The sequence below is a fragment of the Corylus avellana genome, chromosome 2, assembly GCF_965113065.1.
Source record: "Corylus avellana chromosome 2, dhCorAvel1.hap1.2, whole genome shotgun sequence".
In the NCBI taxonomy this organism is placed as follows: Eukaryota; Viridiplantae; Streptophyta; class Magnoliopsida; order Fagales; family Betulaceae; genus Corylus; species Corylus avellana.
In genome coordinates this window covers 21,219,074-21,239,966 of record NC_142491.1, presented here as the reverse complement: position 1 = coordinate 21,239,966, position 20,893 = coordinate 21,219,074, and the positions used below count along the sequence as shown (strand labels likewise).

Sequence of the window (20,893 nt, the reverse complement as noted above, 5' to 3'; positions counted from 1 at the left end):
TTTGATTAAGGGAAGACTTGCCATGGAATTATAATCATGCTTGTTTTCTCCTGTAGGTAAGTTTATTTTCATGTTATGGTACATTTGAAATATATCCCTTGTCATCATCCATGAAGATCTCATAAAAAGGGCACCAGACTGTTCTACAGGCATGGTTCCAGTGATCTGGTGCTAGAGAAAACTGACGTGTTTCAAATTACCTCAATGCTAAGCTGATTGTGTTATTATTGGGATTTTGGGAGACACTAGGAGCACCCTGATATTACATTTATAGTCATACTTATGAAATTAAATAGCAAAATTAGTCCATAAGGTCTTTCAAATTCCTTTAGGCTGTCTTTCAACAGACTCCACTCTGTATAAACCCCTTCTGCATATATCTATTTTTGACTTTCTTAAAGTCCGAGGATAGCCAAGGGAAAGAATAATGCAAATTCATCTTCACTATTAAGAAATTTGTAGGGTTTATCAGATAGTTTCTTGTCACTAAGCCTTTTTGCTTCACTCTAACTATGATCATTTAAGTTCATCATGGGAATTGAAAACCTCCTCCAATGCCTTGCGTTGAGCCTCCGTTAGGCGGGTTAATAGCAATCCAGAGCAAGGAAAGTGTAATTGCGATGAGACCTGACCAAACAAACACAATAGTTGGTGTCTTCCCTCTCCTCCCCATCAAACCTTTGGCAAAAGGATACAGATGAGCCAACACCCAGAAGCTAAAGAATGCTCCACCAATGAACTTACTCCATTGAGGGGACGTGCTGTAAATGGTCCTTGAAAATGCAACAGCAATCCCGACTATATTCAGCATCGCAATGACAATTGGTGGAATCATCAATGAGGTCCACTTCACAAGATACAAGTCTGCATAGATATCGTCAATATCCTCTCTTGCTGACTTGGAAGTCAATGTGAAAGATATTTCGACCCCTGCAATCACCTTGAGAAGTCCTTGGACCACAGCAGCCAAGTGAGAGCTTGTTCCAGAAATGAGCCAGAACTGTTCATTCCTCCACCACTCTTCCAATCCCACACCGGACCATTTCACCTCTAGGATGGCCAGGGCGATGAGGCATACTACTATGATGAGTAGGTAGATTAAGAATGCGGTGTTTAGATCTCGGACTATGAACTGTCCAGAAAAAAGTGAGAGTGCTGGGAGGAAGCAATAGACGATGAGGAACACAGAGGTGAAAGGGTAAATGCCAACATTTAGGTAAGCCATACGCTGGAGAAACTTGAGGCGCCTGGAGCCAAGTAAGGCATTGTTTCTAGAGAAGAAAATCTCAACGGAGCCAGTGGCCCAACGAAGCACCTGGTGAAGTCGATCAGTCAGGTTAATTGGTGCTGACCCACGAAATGCATCACGATTAGTGATGCAGTAGACTGAGCGCCATCCACGGTTGTGCATGCGGTAGCCTGTCACCACGTCTTCAGTTACTGAGCCATAAATCCATCCCACCCTGTCACCCCATTCTGTCTTGTCCTCGTACCTGTCGAATATGAAACATCATTCATTATTGCATCACTTTTACACGTTAATACATTCACATAGGCAATTTGGCATGAATCCAAATGTGAGGCATACCAGCAAGAAATAACGGAGACGGCTTCAGCAACAGCAGCAGCATCAAATGGCTCACGTGGGACTCTTAGAGCACCAGGAGGCCGCCCATACTTGACGGCAGGATGATCCGCAAGGGGGCGACCTTGGTACTCAGCTATGGGTATTGATTCAGCCAGCATTGTAGAGTTTCCAAAACGCTTGGGCAGCAGATTTACGTCTAGCTCATGATCGTAGTTGGCGGGCCTCAAAGCCTCGTTCTCAAAGTCTGTCTTTTCAGCATACTTTTCGGGTTGTGGTGGGTCGAAACCGTACAGTGCTAACCTCCTGAACATGCAGCCAGTTCCCACATAAACTGGGCCCTGTTGTGTCATACATGGTCTTATTATTAAATTTTCTATCTCATCATCTTTTAATCCAATTGAAAATAAGAGAGAAAGATGCGAGGAGAACCTGCACACCATCAAGCGCACGCATGTTGCCGTCGAAGAAGACGGTGTTGTGATTGGCATAGCGGTCGGAAGGATCGATGCCTTCGAATCTCTGTGGGAACTGAATGTAGCAGATGTTCTCGCCACCTCGATCCATCATGAAGCACATTCCTTCGCAAATAGCTTTGCAGTTGTATATGTAGTGGTCACAATCAAGGTTGAGAATAAATGGGCCATTGGATAGGATAGCCGATGTTCGTACCAGGGCGTTCATTGCACCAGCTTTCTTGTTATGATCATAGCCTGGTCGCTTCTCACGTGATACATATACAAACATGGGGAGGCGCATGTCCACATCTGTGAAGTCTATGATCTTGTCGTCTACACCTCCCATTAGTGGGTCATTGCTTGGGGGCTTCAGCATCACCTGTCAAAAGTTTGGTAATATTGTGAAGAGTGTTGATGGGCAATAAGGATTTGGTATTCTTTTGACGAAGATTGAAATGAAGTTACCTGAAGAATTCCTGCGTGGTCACCTTTGGAATGTTCACTAGCAGGGACAGACCAAGTGCCAGGCCAATGGGTGCCATCCGCCATCCATGTGGCTTTCTGGGCTTTTATAATTGGCTTCAAAGGGTCAGGCCCTCTCTCCCTCATGAGCTTCAACATCTTTATTTCCTCCCTCGCATTGAATGCGTCTGATCTCCTCCTAATCGAGTCTGGAAGCCCATTAATTCTGACCTTGAATTCGTCGTACTCCCTCTTGATCTTCCTCCTATCCTTCACGAAATCTGACCTGATCTTGTTCTTGGTTGGGTCAACTTTCAAGCTGAAGTAGCTTTCAGGATTTCTTGGCTCAATACCATGTTTTCGACAGAAAGGAACCCATGAATTGGCAAAACTTGCAGCCTCAGCCATAGCCTCAAAGGTGAGGAGGGAACCTCCATCATCAGAAACGTAACATGCAAGCTTTTCCACTGGGTAATCAACAGCTAGAATTGAAAGGATAGTGTTGGCGGTGACTAGAGGTGGCTCTTTTTCAGGATCAGCCGTGGAGACAAACAGGTCGACACCGGGAAGATCGGAGCGACCAGTGGGATTAGATGGCGATGGTATATCAAACTTGTCATGAAGGACTTGAAGGTCTGTTGAACGGTTGATGGGGCAGAGCTTGGGAATCTGGTCAAGGAGCCAAGAGAAGGCAAACCATATCTCACACACCACTGACATGAGCCACAACAACACTGCATCCTCGTTTGGGTGTTTTATTCTCCATTGCAAGAAGAAACACATCACAATGAGCCGAACCAAGATCAGTAACCTGGCCAAATAAGTAGTTGTCTTAAGTTATGGTACATCTGATGATTACGACTCTCATACAATTAGGATGATGTGGCAATGAGTAGTTATATAATAGTCTAATAAATAGCACTACTCTTTTTCAAGATAAATAAAGCAACTGGAAAAATAAGTTAGATACTTGACCTGTAAGGGCTAATGATGCTTGCTGGGATTGGCAATTTCCGACTTAGGGGCTTCCACGGCTTGTCCATTGATTCCATCGCGCCTCCTTTGAATCCATCATTCTCATCACCCACGTATGTGTCATCTTCAGGCCAAAAGGCACTGCCAACTCCGTTAGTACCCTTCGTCTCAAACAACCACTGGTTGTGATCAAGTTCTCCGCTGCGGTTTGCCTTCATCATAGACATATTATTAGCATCCCTTTTCAAGCCATCTGGGTCTGGCAATGGGAATACTCCACTTGAAAAATTGGATGCATCATCCTCATAATCCCCGACTTTATACAGTTCCTTGCAACCTGGACATAGGCCAGTTTCTTTTTGGGCATCAATGTAGCAATCTCTGCAAATTTTGAATCTGGACAGCAAATTTCTGTTATTGTTTAGTTTGTTGTAGTACTCCTAATTGAAAGTATATGGCTTTCAATGTATTTAACAAAAAATTCAAACAAACTATAGCTACCAGATGTAGCACATACCTGCAATCACAAGGGATTACATCAGCTCCCCTCTCATCCTTCATAATTTTGCCATCACAGGCCTGCATAGAACATGCAGCATACAAAGAATTTGAAACGTATTGCTCTTCAGCCTTCACTGCCAAAGAAAAGTCCATTGGCTGGTTGTCTGGTGTAGGAGGAATCTGCACAGTGTAGTTCATCAAGTCCCCTGATATCTCTCCCGACATATCAATGTCGTCTCTTGACAGATTGACATACCTCCCGCTCGAAGTCCGTCTTGCAAATTTAACAGTTTGCCTGCTTGGATTCCGGTTGCCATGAGAAGCGTTAGAATCCCTGGGGCTGCGTATGGCAGTCTTTGACGGTTTGCTGGATTGGGATGCCATTATCTTGTGCTGACTGCTTCAGAAAAACATAAGTTCAATTCTTGAAGAAATGCTGATCAAAGCTTCAGAAAAACTCTTCAGGTGAGATGCCCACATGGAAAAAGCAGCATACTATACCAGCAGCTGACAAAAAAAAAAAGACCCGATGGATCATATAGGCAGACTTGTTGGGTTTCTAAGATACAAAGGTAGCATAAAATTTTTGCAATAGAATAAAGAAACATTGAAGGAGGGTTGTAATCATTCATGAAATATATTTTTTCCACCAACTTAGAGGCAGAAATGGGGGGCACGTAGGAGCTTTGATCAATCACATAGGTGTTCGAAGACTCTCCTACACGTTCATATACTTTATTGCTTGCATGCCCATCACTAACAAACCCTTCAGCTTATTCCTATTTTATATGGCACTCTGATCAGGTAGCTGACGCTGTGCAAAATGTTAGAACTTTTTGGGGAAGGATAGAACTCTTGGAAAATGTTATTTGCAAATTACTTTATACCCTTTCAATCTCATGGATTTTGAAATTATATCATTTCAATAATACATTAAAAATTGAATCTGTTCGAGAGTGAAGTAAATAAACAATAATAAAAAAAAATCAACCATGTAATTCTTAAACATAAGAATAGGATATAAACCAAAGACAGAATAATTGTATTACCAATGACATTAAAAAATGTTCAAAAAGAAAAAACTAAGGATATCTTAGCAACCACTCATATATGTATAATAACTTTACTTAACCCAAGCTTGTATTTTAATTACGGAGTAACATTACAAATCTATATCTCAAAGTTTTGGACTAATATTCGTTCGTGAAAAGGAATATTTAGCGAAAATCAAGTAATTAAGGTGCCGTGACAAGAACCTATTTTAGGAGTGTTTTTGGGTTTTTAGTTCGAGAAAGTGTTTTGATTTGACATAAATGTGAAAATTAAGTTTAGGAAAAAATACACTTTACCCCTCTGAACTATTCATTCATTTGCGCTTTTAATCCCTATGTTTAAAAAGTGATACTTTACCCCTCCCCCTCCCCCCCACTTTCAAATTGTTGCAATTCGACCATTCTGACTTTGTTTTTCCCAAAATGCCTCCATCCCAAGTTAAAATAAATAAATAAATTTAAAAATTAAGGGGTGGCTCAGTCGAATTGCAACAATTTGAAAGTGTTACTTTTTAAACATTGAAATTAAAAGTGCAAATGGGTGGATAGTTCAGGGGGGTAAAATGTATTTTTCCCTTCATTTTATGTCCTTAAGAGCGTTTTGTGTTTTGGGTTTGTTAATCCAAGCTCATATTTTTATTATGGAGTAAGATTACAAATCTAAAAACTTGATAGAAAAACTATTAAATTAAGAGATTATTAATTCAAAAAAAAAAAAAAAAAACAATGAAGAGATTCAACGCTAAGATGGTTTCAATATTGATTTTTGTAATGGGAATGGAAAATGAAATATGTTCATTCTTTTGGTTAATCTGCCCACTCTCATTTGCCGTCTGATCTAACGAGGCAATTTTTGGGTGGAAAATCGATGAAGAAATAAGGGATTCTTACTTAAAAAAAAAAAAAAAAAAAAAAAAAGGCTTCAAGGTACGAATCTCCCTAATAGCCAATAGTGGTATGTGATATGGTGGAGTGGTAAAGAGCAAAAGGTCATGATACAACACAAACACGAGTCCATGGAGGAGGGATAACAAACCCACATAGCCCACAAGTGATCGTGAAGATGGCTCACAAGATTGATAAAACGGCTTCCGTTTGAAGAGGAATATAGCAATGTGGTGATGAATTCACATATGAGAGGAAGATTATTGAGTATAAATGTGTGAGTGTAAACTGATAGAGTCCTAAGTTAAAAAGATGCAAGAAGTGTCCGCGGTTAATATAACACGGTTGGGCCCAAACCCATAGGCTTAAGTTTTTGGGTTGTGTGATGTTTTAGCATGTTATACTATGAACTTACTCCAAAGTATTAATCTCCATAATATAAATTGTTATGTGTCCAAAATGTATGTGAGATAGACTCGAAATCCCTTTAAAAGTGGAAGAACCTGAAGCAAATATAATACATGTCATGTTAACATACAAAATTTTAACTAATCTGGTTTTATCCCTTGGTTGAAGGCCGAAGTAACCAACATTACTTTACATGATCAAGTGAATAATATTAAAATCAGAAGTGCAACATTTTGAAGGATCTCCATGGATTTTTTAGAGTGCGTTTTTAAAAAATAACGTTTTGAAAATGTAAAAAAGCTGCGTTTTCAAATTGTAGGCAAGTGTGTGAGTTTTAAAAAATACATGGTTTTAAAGGTTAAACTGCTATTTTACCAAATGTTTAACTATATTTTTAAAAATCGCAATTTTAAAAATGCTATTTTTAAATTGCACTTTTGAAATCATAAACCCAAATGCTACATGCGACGACCATTAAAAAATAACATGTAATCTACATAAGCCATTTAAAAATAACATGTCTCATATTTATATCTTACACTTTTTGCGACAACTTCTGATATTATCAGCGACTACACTGAGGTCGTCGTTTATAATCTTTCTCGACGGAACAACTATGACCTAGTAGCGACAATACGTTGGTTTAGATTCTTACGCTATTTGCGATAACTTATAATATTATTACCGATAACACTGAGATCGTTACTGATAACCTTTTCACGACAGAATAACTGAGACGACCTATTAGTGACAACACATTGGTTTAGAATCTTACCCTAATAATATGATTAGTGAAAACACTAAGGTCGTCATTGATAACCTTTCTTGACGAAGAAACTGCGATCACCTATTAGCGATGACTTATCATTATTGTTAAAGACCAAAGTTTAAGAACACAAAAGAAACCATCAATTTTGGGAGTAATGCTTTCTTTCTTTATCTTATATAGGTTACCTGATTCTCAGTGGCATATAAGATATTGTCCTGAAGTAATGTTTGGCAACATGAATGAAGTTTAAAACAACCAAAGTTTAGGTATAAATAAATCTAACAAATGAGCAACCTAAAGAAGAAACGTATGTCAAACAACAAGCATAGAACACGAACTTCTAAAGAAGACCCACTCCCATGCATGCATCTTCTTCAAGTTTCAACGTTTCAAAGTTCCAATATCTGTGCCTGTTTTCCATCTTTTTGGAACTAGGGCTTGCTTTTCTGCTCAACATGGTTCTGAATTTTTTTTTTGGGTTTCCTTCTATCTTTCTAGGCAACAAGTGGAACAAATTAATGTTTGTTCAAATATATGTTTCATCCCTGAAAAATAACCTAATTTTAATTTCTTCCCTGAAAAACAAGTTATGTTTTTCACAAAAATTCATTTTTTTTTTCTTGGGTTGTCTACTAGAGTGATAAATTGGTTGATGATATAATTCTAAAAAAATTAATGTGGCTCACTAATTAATCCTCACCCCCCCTCTAAGGCATGGTTATTCGGACTCACCTTTACTGAGTAAAACCCTGGATATTTACAATCGCATGCAAAGCACAGTATTGCTTAAGTCCGGACTCAAACACAAGACCTCAAGGTACAACACCATTCGAGCTGCCCGTGCGGGACCAAAAATGTTCAAACCTGCAGACATCTGTTAAAGTCTTAAAGATCTCCCAAACTCTTTGAGTGCTTGTTTTCTAACTGACACTAGTACTCTCTTTTATAGTATATATACTTCTGCAGCTAGCTTTGTAAGCAGAAGTAATATAGCTGCTTACAAGGTCATAAGGCCAGTTATAGTACCCTTTAAAGAGCTGAAGAGAATAAAACAACCTGCAGATTGATGTACTAAGATGTTTGGCTTTCAATTGAAGATATGAGAAATGTTTCATGCACATTTTATTGGAGTCTACAAGATTAATAAGTAGTTTTATTAATTTTCTGTTTTTCTCTTTCCTACATCTTTTTCATTGAGCATTAGCTTTGTTTATATTTTGAGTTTTCTTCAGACTCCTTAATGAGTGTGTCAAGGAAATGGAACAGAAATAAAACCCTAGAAAGAGTAGTACATTGGCAAAATTTGGACAAACCCAAAATTTGATGAAACAAGAGAAAAAGGAAAATCTCAAACAATTAATTGAGGAGGCTAGAAGAAAAGAAAACAATGTTATGGCCTTTTGTACATAAATTGGACTTACTGATATGGGGGATATATTCCAAGTCCTTTGGTCCAACAGTAGCTCACCTCCCATCCTGACAAACTCACGAGTAATGCTATTTAGTAGACTGTTATACAATTCGAATGATGTATCAGTTATATAACAATCGTATAGCAGTTTACTAAAGAGCATTACTAGGTTAGTTTTGTCTCCAGAAACATGTTTGTTCTTCTTCTTCCCCTCATGATGACATATCAGAGGCTTTTCATTCTACTGCCTTCTTGACTAAAAATTGTGTCACTGCACCATTATAATCTTCATATCCATCTCATTCTCCTCCATTTCAGCAAGAAAAAATGAGATACTCCAACAAACAAACATTTGAAGCACCCCCTTCCAACTCATCTGATAAAGAAAATAAAACTAGAATGGAGGCCGGGCTGCATTGCCACTCCAACCAAACGCATCACCAGGGAAAGGAAAATTTCCCAAGTTATAGAAAGGAACACCGCCGCCGCCGCCGCCGCCGCCGCCACTGCTGCTGCCGCCGCTTCCCCCCTGATCACCCAATTGGCCACCCCCACCACCACCAGTCACTGGCGAAGATTGTGAGTTTGTGGGCTGTAACTGCACCGGTGATGACTCTTCCCCCTCCAATGGTAACCTATCATATACTGCATTTGCAAATGATGCCACCATCAAAAGCACAGGACCTGAAGCCGTCAGTGGAGATGTCACACTCCCTCCTATAACCTGTCCCTGCCCACCTGACAAAAATATTGTCAAGCCACCCGCTCCTGGCGGAGCCGGTGGTGGCAGAGCCGTCCCAGTTAGAGATAGAATCTCGAACCGCCCATGTAATGTTACGATGCCCCCGGATGGGCCGGCAGCCGATGGCTGGCGCAAGGTTACATTGGTGACAGCCCCGCTGCCGCTAAGGACGCAAACTCCGCGGCCACGGCGGCAGGCATAGCTTGATACTGACTCAACCACGTCTGAACCGGAAGAGATTTCTAGTACATGGGACCTCAGTGCATTTGGGCTGTCCCTGGTTATGATTATTGGTGGCTTCGGCTTGTTCTTCGAACCGGAAGGACGCCCACGAGGCCGGCGACCGGACGTTGCTCCTGAACTTGTTGTGGGTGCATCCGGGTCCATTCTTTGCTCTTTCTCTTCAGAGTTTTTGGAATCTGATGATCTTTGCAACTGGAGCTGGTGGAAGCTGGACATTTGCTGATCAACGTGTTTCTCTCACAGACTCTCAGCACCTAGCTGTATACTTCTAAGCTGAAATGAGGAGGATATGTTAGTTCAGGATCTTCTATATTAGGATGAAAGAAGCTAAGCTATAGCTCCCAAACTCTTTAGAAATTAAGGAGCTAGCAATTCTTTGAATTTCACCTATACAAAAATTGAAGATTTGTAAACCCAAACCCTAAAACTAGAACTAGAAGAGTTGCCTATACGAATGAATGGATTGGATCGAATTGCAAAATGAAAAGATTAGCATAAATTCCTTGTGGGGTAAGTTTTGATTTGCACAAAAAGCATAATGATTTAGACACGGTCTCAGAGAGAGACTCGGTGAAGTAGACATGTCTGTGAAGATGCGGACCTAAACTATGTGATCAAGTTTGATAGATTCGCCCTCCGAAGAAAAAGGATTGAACAGAGAGAACTCCCAAACATTTGGCGATGCGTCTCACTTACTATCAACTAGCTTGGTTTCCCAACTGTTTTAGTCAAATCCAAGTGATATAAAGCAAGGGAGGAAAACAATAAGAAACAATATACAGACATCAGAAGCTAATTAGACTTGCACCAAGAAATGCTGTTCAAATCTTAAAATCTCTCGTAGTAGGTACATTGATGAAGTAATGCTCCCTACCCGACTTCAGATCTTTGCAGGAATAAAATAACTAAAAGTGGGAGAAACACACAAAACTAAAAGATGGCGAAACCCCATTAGATTAAGTACTAGGTGATATAATATTTTATTCATGAATAATGTATATAATATATGTAAAAGTAATAAAATAACAAGGTGATTCTGTTCTCTGGCCTTTTTTCTTTTTTCTATTCAATTGTTCTCTGGCCTTGGTAGAAGGGTTCTGCAGAAAGCAGTCCTCTGTTTTTGCTGCAGTGGTCTTCAAGGGATGTCTGGCCTGTTTGACTTGCGCTTTCCAGTTAGCTGGTTGGAAGTTGATGCTCTGTTGAGTGTGTCTGGGGGCTGTTGTTACTGAGGCAGCAAGTGTATAGCAAGGTGTTTTTGCAGCCAGGTTTTACAATAAGCTGCAGTTTTGAGATGCTGGTGGTGGCATGATCTGCTAGATGGTTTGGCCAATGGAGTTTGTTACTATGCTGGTCTATTTCTGATTCTTGTTGTGTAAGGTTTTGGTGGCTTTTAGGAGGATGTATAATATTGTCTCACTTTGAGACAGTATAAAGAAAAATAGTATTTAATATACTTAAGTGGACCTAAGCTCATTAGCTTAGGCTTTTACGCTAGAAAGGTGTTATAGTATGTATATTAATTTACTCTTATTTGACTCTCTTGGTGTCTATCTCTCCAACTATTGGTATCAGAGCCCATGGTTAACTTTCTTTGTTGTTGATACGAGAATCTTGGTTTGACTCTAGTAAAAAGAATGTCGTTTATGTTGGAGTACACGTGACACTCTTGTGCAATGAGGAGTTGGGTCAATGTGGAAAAACCTCACAAGTGATGGAGAAATTTATTGTGTATGCACTTGTGAGGTTTATAATGTAAAATATTTTTGAATGCAGCATATCTCTTGGGCAACTAGGGTTTTTCTCAACTCTTGCCATTTTTCTCTGTCCTAACATATCTATGGTGATGCGATGAGTTTATTAGGTCGTGTAAATTTATTAGTTCTATTAGTTAGTAGTATTTAATTTTATGTTTTATTTAATTTTTAAGAGTTTATTTTTTTGTAATTCAATAATGAGCTTCATCCAAAATCAATCAAATTAGGATTAGGTATAGTCATCAAGTCTATTTAAGTGAACTAAAACATATTGAAATTGATGAATAATTAATTGAACAGATTTCACTTGATGTGTAACTCCTCTTCTCTCTTCTTCCCGATGGTGAAACCCCACCAAATTCTCATTATTACCTTTGGATTGTGTGACTCAATCCTTTTCTTTTCCATTCCTCTTTGGATTGTGTGACTCAATACATATTTTTTTCCCCTTCCTCTGTTGTTCTTCTTCTTCTTCTTTTAAATTTCACTACTCCAAATTTGTTTAACCACGCCCAAGTTGCTTTTAGGGTTGTTGAACCACTCATGTGATCACAAGGCTAGGGGTGCCCAAATTATCTTATGGCCAAAATGGGTGGTCAGGCCACCCATAAATGTCTGTTGTGGGTGACCGAATCACCCGTATGTCCAAAAGGGGTGGTTCGGATTTCTCCAAAAATCAATTGGGGGTGGTCGAGCCATCCCCTTGACCAAAAAAAGTGATTCACTACTCCAAAGCAACCAAAGAAGTGGCTAGCCGCCCCTAATGATGGTGGTGATGGGAAATTAAAGTAGCAATGCAATGGTACATGAGGCCGTTTAGGGTGGCTGCGGTTGACAAGAGAAAAAGTTTAGGTTTTTAACTTGTAATTTATATATGAATGCCCCTATTAGAGCTATTGCACAACATAATATACCCTAGCTCTCCCAAAATAGAAGTATAAGAAATCCTATTCAACATGTCATTGTGATTGTCTGTGTTTGAGACTCAAAGGGTAGGCTAATCAGGACCTTCCATAAGTGCAAAATCAAAATAATTGAATGAAATATGCTAGAAATCTAGATTGTGCGTTTGATGATTCTGAACTTTATTTTTTTCCACAAATCATCTTTGTAAAAGATGGTGAAAGTCCATGGTACCTCCATGAGACCATAATAACAAAAAGTAATTTAGCAGCATCTTTGTCCATGCATCTAATCATCCACCCAAATTCTCCCTCTAATTAATTAGTTCTACCTTTTCTTCCCCTTTTCAAGGGGGAATGAACCATGAAAAGCAGACTATGATGTTTTTATTACTTGCTAACTAGGATTCTAGCCCTACCATGCTCGAATACTATGCTCCTAAGACCTTCTAGTTCTTTGTTTCATTTACTTTTTATTGTTACCATATTGCTAGCCAATCCAATGACCTAATTGGCAAAGTTTCCCATTATGTTATCATGTATTTTTTTGAAACCCCATATTCGATATCCATTACAATATTCATCAAAGATCAAACCCTCGTTTTCAATGTATATATAAAATTGAGCACATCTAACTTTAGAAAAGTGATTATTTATATTATATTATATTATATTATATATATATATACCACCACGGCACCTCCTTTCTTGAGCCACCAAAAAAGTGTAGCACCCACCACTTTGGTATTTTATATTCATATATAAATTAACATGTTAAATCTAGCCGTGGTCTTGAAGCTAACTCCATCTTCTTCTTCTTTTCTCTCTCTCTCTCTCTATTATCTTCTTTTTCTTCAAGACATATATCTTTCATACTTTATGGACAAACACTTATTACAAAGGGGTTTAATCTTGCCGTGGTCTTGAAGGTAGTCTTTTATTATTTTTTATTGTCTTTTTAGGAAAAATTTCACTTAGCATCTTTGATATTTTATTATTTTCGCAATCATAACCTTAAACTTTAAAAAAATATCAATTTTTTGTTACTATCTTGTAGAAGTTTGCAATGTCAACCCTCCCATCAAAATTCAATGCTAAGAGTGAAATACCCAAAATACTCCTAAGATTGTTTATAAAATTACAAAAAGAGCTTGAATTTGGATGAGGTATTTTAGGGATTTCACTTCCTTCGTTAGCATTTAACGCTAAATTCAGACGGGAGGGTTTAGTGCAAATTTTTGAAATACAATAACTCTAAATAGACATTTTTTAAAGTTTAAGAGTATAAGCAATAGTTATAAAAGATCAAGGGTTGTAAGTGAAGTTTTCTCGTCTTTTTATTATTTCAATCTCTTCCTCTCTTTTTAGAATGGGAAATGTTAGGTGTTCTTCTAGTGTTCTCATGGTGTTCTCATAATTGTGATGTGGCTTTTAAAATCACCGTTGAATTTAAGATTATGATTATTGACTTTTAATCTATTGGTGATTTTAAAAGCCACATCACAGTTAAGAGGACATTAGGAGAACACTAAAAGAACACCTAACATTTCCCTTTTAGAATAGTCCATGAAATCCCCAAATCTTCCACGGCTGCTTGACTATATAAACATGCGACTCTTTGTTCTAATAATAAGAAGACAGCTTCATTGATTTTTTATTGTCTTCAAATCTAAGTAGTCTTATTATTAATTAGATCTGAATATATATGTATATATATATATATATATATATATCGTGGTGGGTAGAATATTGTCACGTTATAGAAGATAGGAACCTTAAACATAGAAGATGTTTTAACAGGGTGGAAACTTTAATGTTGGGTCATTTGACATTTTAAAGTACTCAAAAGGATCAAGCTCGTGATGATGACAAGGTTTTGTGCTGGCTCACTGATTATTCAAATAAAGAGTTTAGCAAATTTGCATATCACTTCATGCTAATTATGGTGTGATCAAAGTTGATAGATAAATTAAGAAATAAGATGAGTATGGGCTTAATTGTTAGAAATCATGTGAGGAATATGTCTTGGCAACTATGTGCTCTTCCAAATCTTATATAATTGATTTTAATTGTAGCGGAGGCCTATCCGGTATGGAATGGCGTGAAATTTAGCAAAGATTTAAATATATAGATAATATCATATTAGATTGATGAAGGAAGACGATGGTCAATAGTCTCCAATCATGATATGTTAGACACGTCAAAAGGGTAGTAAATATGGCAGCCCATTATCTACCGAAGACAACAATCTAGCAATCTTTCAAGCAAATATGAATGAAATAATATCCTGATTTTATTCATGATGTTATAATTTCTAAGAGAGATGCAATATTATGAGTTAAATGAAATATTGAAAATTTACATATAAAAAAATAAAATAAAAAGTTTATAGTATTAACTGGAAAAAAAATATATAAAAAAAAAAAACTCCGACTGTCAAGGGTGGTGATTTAGTGGTACTTTCAGCCTTCAGGTTAATCTCCAAGTTGTTCGATAAACACTAGGGCATAGGTTCGATTTTCGCAATGGAGATCCTCACGTATGATTAGTGTAAACCAGCTTAAATCCTAAAGAATTTCATGGACTTAATTCATCTCATAAAACTGGTTCTATAGGAGAGGGTTGCACATTCCTTATAAACATGCCCAAGGTCTTGTCCACAAGCAATGTGAGATTATTCATCAACACCCTTCTTCATGTACGTGCAGGCCGGTATTTTTCTTGGTCCTTGTCGCGGGGTAAGTAATGTTGGCCCTATTCGTCCTGTGGAAGGACCTGATACCATGAAAAATTTCATGGGCCTAACTCTCATAAAATCGGTTCTATCAAAGATAATTGTCAATTCCTTATAAACATACCAAAGATCTTATCCACAGGCAATGTAAGATTATTTCTCAACAAATCCCAATGGGTTAGACAATAGCTCACATTGTTTTGAGGGAGAATCTACGATCCTCTCCTTTGCAGATCGTCTAGGCCCCCTTTTATTGAGGTCCCAACAAGTAATGCTGCTACTTTGATCTCTTTCAAATAAAGAAGCCAAATCTGATGACCCCCGTCTACCCTTTTGAATGGGGGAAAAAAAATCTGAAAAAACCGAACATATAGTAGATGTCTATTAATAGTTAATACAATGAAACAAGGCCCAACAGGCCGACATATTTAGAGTAGAAGCCCATTGGATTAGGTTGCACGCTAATTGTTTATTTTTTTTGTAGTTTTCTTGTTGATCATAGTCTACACATTAATGCTTGTTTACTATATATAACTAGCACATAAACTGTGCTATCTTCGGAATTCTTCATTATAATTTAATTTTAAAACTTAAAAAGTATCTCCATTGTACTTCTTATATAGGTTTAAAAAAAGTCGTGGCTCTTTCAAAACACTTAAAAAATGTTTCAAATGAATTAAAACATAAGACCTTTAATTTTAGTTTAATTCATACAAATTTGAATATGTTAAAATCTTTGTGAGCATAGGTGCAGTTTAAAATGAAAATTAAAAAAACAAAAACAAAAAAAGAGAAAAAAAGAAAAGTAATTTCTGATATAAAAATAGAGAGAAAATAGAATCAAATACATGTGACACTTTGCTTTTACATATTTATATATTTTTTCTATGTAGTTGTGCAAAAATAATGGGATGCGGGGTTTTGATGGAATTATCGGCAAAGTCGACTTTATATGCATTGAGGAATGAAACTAATAGGAAGATGCATGCAACACAAAGTAAATATATTAAACCCTATAACCTCAAGTTAAAAACGCATAGTTTTATCAAATTGCAACAAAGGCAGACAGTATGAGTATTGCTAATTTATATTAACAATACAAAACATAAAAGTTAAATAAAAACACACTATATTTTTTCCAATGAAAAAACGTACACAGAGTATATTTAGAAAAACAATTCGTATGTTTTTTAGATAATATATATATTAGAAAAAGCAAATTGTTAATTAGAGAAAGAGGATCCTGAAGAAGATTCTACAAGCTTATAACTTCATTATAATTTAATTTTAAAATTTAAACGCATTTTCATGGTGTGTGTAGGCACGTCTACAAAATAATTGGGAGATCTTTATTTTGTAGGCCTTATTATTTTGTAGATAATCTATTATTAATCAAATTGTTTTTTAGTGCCTTATTATTTAGGAAAAAAAAAACAATTCTTATTTTATAAATTGTCTATTATTACATGCACATTATATTTAGAAAAAACAACTCGTCTTCTCTAACCTCTTCTAAATTTGAATTAAAAATATTAAAGTGACTAAACGCATTAATACATAATAATTTGATTTGTATTATTTGTTTCCTTATTTAGTATTAAAATCCTATATATATATATATATATACTACGATTTTTTTTTTTTTTAAAAAAAAAAAATAGCAAGAAGAATACATGGATTATAAAATAGAAAATTAGCATGAATATTTAATATTTTTTGTGTGGCATCTATAATATTTCAATACAAATCAAACGCAAATAATTTTGAACATTCGGAAAAAAAAAAAAGTACAGAAGAAAATAAACAATTTTTTTTTTTTAATAAAAATTTGTTCCTATAGATATACATGGTTTAAAATGTAAAGTATAAAGAAAAACAAAATAGCATTTTTTTAAAAAAATGGGCTATATGGCCTTTTTTTTTATTTACTTTATTTTTTTTTTATGACTTGCTGATTATGACTAGTTAATTAATGTAGTATGTTTTTAAATTTTAAATATTGTCTTTATATAGTTTTGAAAAGTAATAAATTCTGAGAAAATAATATGGTACATTAAATGTTTGAACTTAATGAAATTACATATAAGGAAAATTACTAAAATATAATTAAATGCTCTTAATTAAGTTAATTTAATGACCGATTCACTCTTAAAAAACCAATTAAAAAATTATGCCTTAAAAAAAATCGGTTTAGTTTTTAAAAAAATGATTCACGCTATATGTTGCAATTCTAGATTACCTCTAAAGAGTGATTCAACTTTTATATATATATATATATATATATATATATTTCCCGAGATTGGATTCAATTCTTCTTTCCATTTTATAATCTTGAATCAATGATTGTGCGCAGCCACATTCATATATATATATATATATGATTCCACTGAGATTAGATTCAATTCTTCTTTCCATTTTATAATCTTGAATCAATGATTGTGCGCAGCACATTCATTAATTGGCAGCCGACAACAAGTCACAAGTACTTGCAGAATCCTTTTTTAGTAATATTACCTTGATTTTTATCAAGATTTTGGTTAGCTGTGGATGGATTATCACAACCTTGTATCCTTAATAATTGTCTTATTTTCTCTTCCTTGACAGATCAGAATGTGAAGGCAACTAACTTGCTATAGGACAGCTAGAAACAAAATTAGCCTTTATTTGGAGTCCCCACTAGGGTTTCTCTCTGAAACGGCTAGGTCAGGAGTGCTTGTCTTCTACCGCTCATTGCGGGAGAGAAGGGAAGGGTCAGTTCTGTCAACTAGCAAGTGGGTATCAAGGGAGCATAAGCAGGATGTCGGAGGAACTAGAAAGGCTCTGTGGGAAGATAGCTTTGACGGAGGGGGAGAAGGTTGGTTTGGTGATCAGTGAAGGGGAAATCGCGGAGGGACGCATGAAAGGGGAACGGTGTTTGGTCGGCAGGATTGGTGGGGAGCGAAGGGTCAACAAGGAAGCTTTTAGGACGGTGTTGTCACGGATTTGGCGCTTGGCTGGTTCCGTGGTTTTTAAGGAAGTACAAGAAAATATTTGGCTCTTTGAGTTTGAGGAGGTAGATGATAAGAGACGAGTTTTGGAGGGAAGGCCTTGGTCCTTTGATCGGCAGATTTTGGTGATTAAAGAATTTGATGGAAGTATTCCGGTGTCTCAAATGGAATTCTCTTTTTTCGCCGTTCTGGGTCCAGGTTCATGAGATGCCCTTAGTGTGTATGAACAAAACGGTTGGTATCAAAATTGGTGAGTCAATGGGCGTTGTAGAAGATGTAGATGTTGCTGGCGATGGTGCAGGTTGGGGAAGGTGTTTACGTATTCGTGTAATCATCAACCTTCACAAACCACTGGAGAGGGGAAGGGCACTGCAGCTAGGGGGGAAATCGTACTGGGTGGACTTCAAGTATGAGAAACTGCCCATGCTTTGCTTTGACTGCGGCAGAATTTTGCATGACAAGCAAGGATGTCCAGTAAAGCCTGTCCATAGAAGAACCAACGATCGCAATGTCAAGGAGTGGGGTGTCTGGTTGCGGGCTGATGATTCAAGGAGGACTGGCGGCGGAGATAGAGGTGGCGGCTTCCAGCACTCGACGACAAGGGGCAGTGAAGGCGGCTCCACGTTCAAGGGAGGGGAAAATAAGGCAAGTCACTATAATCACGGAAACCCTTACCGTTGCTCTAACGCTCACGAGGATGTGAGCAGTCAAGGCTCGGATTCTTTCCATATGGAGAGTGCGAGATCAGGGGGTGGTAATTCGGTGGTCCGCACACAAGTGAATGAGGCGCAATTAACGGTTCCATTTATGGGAGATGCTGGAGGTAATAACTGCATGGTTCCAGAAACAGCGTTGGGTGTCGACGTGCATTGCGCCCCCAACATAAATGAAAAGAAGGAACTAAGGGGAAAAAAGCCCAGTGGGGGAGAATCTTGTATTGGGCCAACATTGCTGGAGAATGTGGAGAAAAGGCCCACTTCTGCTGAGGTGGGAAATAAAAATAAGTCGGATGGGGCTGAGGGTGCTAATGCAGATGTGGGGGTGCAAAGGGACAGTATAGACATGGAGATAGTGCCAAAACAAGGGGAGGAGGAGTTAAAGAAAAATCTGAAACAGTGGAAAAGAATGGCAAGGGTTTCGAAGGAGGATTTGGGGAGTTTTTCCCATTCCTTCTCGGGAGGCCATAAACGCAAGTTCTCCAGCCAAGAGAAAGAGCCAACAGAACAGTGGTTGATGAATAAAAAATGCAAAGGTGCTTTGATGGAGGGAGAGAAAGAGATAGAGACGGCGGCGGCTGCTATGCGGCCCCGCCGGTTCAAATGAGTCTCATAAGTTGGAACTGCCGAGGGCTTGGGAACCCTCGGACAGTTCGAGACCTTAGCCAAATGGTTAAGGAAAAGAAACCCAGCTTTTTGTTCCTAATGGAAACAATTAGTAACAAAAAGCGTATGGAGTGGATGAGAGTGAAGCTAGGCTTTGAAGGATTATTTGTGGTAGAGCCGGTTGGAAGGAGTGGGGGCTTGGCTTTATTTTGGCGGGTGGCGGAGGAATTAGAAATACAAAATTACTCAAGGCGCCATATTAGTGCCATAGTTAAGTTGTCAGATAATGTGGTCCCATGGAAGTTCACCGGGTTCTATGGTCATCCCGATCCTACCAAAAGGGCAGAATCATGGTCCCTACTATCACACTTGAAAGTCTATGCCCCGGTCCCGTGGCTTTGTGTAGGAGATTTTAATGAAATTACTAACCAATCCGAGAAGACGGGAGCTAGTCGGCGAAGAGAGGGGCAAATGGAAGCTTTTCGGACCGTGTTGGAGGAATGTCATTTGGGGGACTTGGGGTTTTCGGGCCCGAAATATACGTGGTCGAACAAACGACAAGATGAGACATATACCCAAGAAAGATTGGATCGGGCCGTAGGGAATAGTGGCTGGTGTGCATTATACAAATCAGCTGGGGTACATGTAATGGCAGCTAGAGCCTCCGACCATAACCCGATCTTAGTCTCTCTAAATACAAAACAGCCACGGAGCTCAAAAGGAAGGAGGAGTTTCAAATTTGAGGCAAGTTGGCTTCCAGATAGTGAATGTGAGGCTATTATACAAAATTCTTGGACAGGGAATGATGGCGAAGGGGGAGCTTTGTCGAAAATACGAAGTAAGTTGGAACGGTGTCAATCACGATTAAAATGGTGGAGCCGGGCAAAATTTGGGAAAAATGAAATTTTGGTTAAGGAGAAGACCGAGCTGTTGGAGAATTTACAAAGGGTGGAGGGCACTGAGCACAATGCAGCCATCAAACGTCTCCAAGAGGAGCTAGACACCTTGCTGGAATTTGAAGATACAAGATGGAAACAACGGGCCAAACAAAGTTGGTATCGGGATGGGGACAGGAATACGCCTTTCTTTCATGCCTGGGCTAGCCATAGAAGACGAATCAACACCATCAAAAAAGTTGTTGATGTTGAAGAGAAAGAGTGGTCCAAGATAGAGGAGATTAGCAATGCATTTGTTACTTATTTCCAGAATTTATTCAATTCAGAGGGGACCGATGGAAAAGAGGTGTTCTTAGAGGGGATGCAAGCCACTGTCACCGACGAGATGAATTTCAGGTTGCTGACAAAATTCGAGGCGGTAGAGGTGGACCAAGCATTGGCGCAAATGCACCCTTTAAAATCCCCAGGTCCGAATGGCTTTTCTGCCTGTTTCTATCAGAATTCTTGGAGCACGGTACGTAACGATGTTTGTCAAGCTGTTCTTGATTTTTTAAATAATGGGAATTTTGATGCAGAAATAAATGCAACTCATATAGCACTTGTCCCTAAAATTAAAAAGCCCTCAAAGGTCACGGATTTTCGCCCTATTAGCTTATGTAATGTTATATATAAGCTAATAGCAAAGGTGTTGGCGAATCGATTGAAGAGAGTTTTAGGGATTATCATTTCCCCGAACCAAAGTGCTTTTATCCCTGGGAGACTCATTACAGACAATGTCCTTATTGCTTTTGAGGCCCTCCATACCAT

General features: G+C 38.1%; 2 protein-coding genes across 2 annotated transcripts; both read right to left on the bottom strand.

Annotated features, from left to right (window-relative positions):
• Nucleotides 1-56: 56 nt before the first annotated feature.
• On the bottom strand, nt 57-4,783 carry CSLD4 (cellulose synthase like D4). The gene is made up of 6 exons (XM_088513252.1): nt 3,998-4,783; nt 3,481-3,876; nt 2,509-3,316; nt 2,018-2,422; nt 1,589-1,926; nt 57-1,493 (listed from the first exon to the last, which is right to left on the bottom strand). The coding sequence occupies exons 1-6, from the start codon at nt 4,363-4,365 to the stop codon at nt 530-532; spliced, it is 3,279 nt and encodes a 1,092-aa protein (XP_088369378.1). The 5' UTR covers nt 4,366-4,783; the 3' UTR covers nt 57-529.
• Nucleotides 4,784-8,900: 4,117 nt separating this feature from the next.
• Nucleotides 8,901-9,769, bottom strand: AGF1 (AT-hook protein of GA feedback 1). Its single transcript, XM_059578107.2, has one exon. It carries the CDS (start codon nt 9,705-9,707, stop codon nt 8,901-8,903), a length of 807 nt encoding a protein of 268 aa, XP_059434090.2. The 5' UTR covers nt 9,708-9,769.
• Between the last annotated feature and the right edge of the window lie 11,124 nt (nt 9,770-20,893).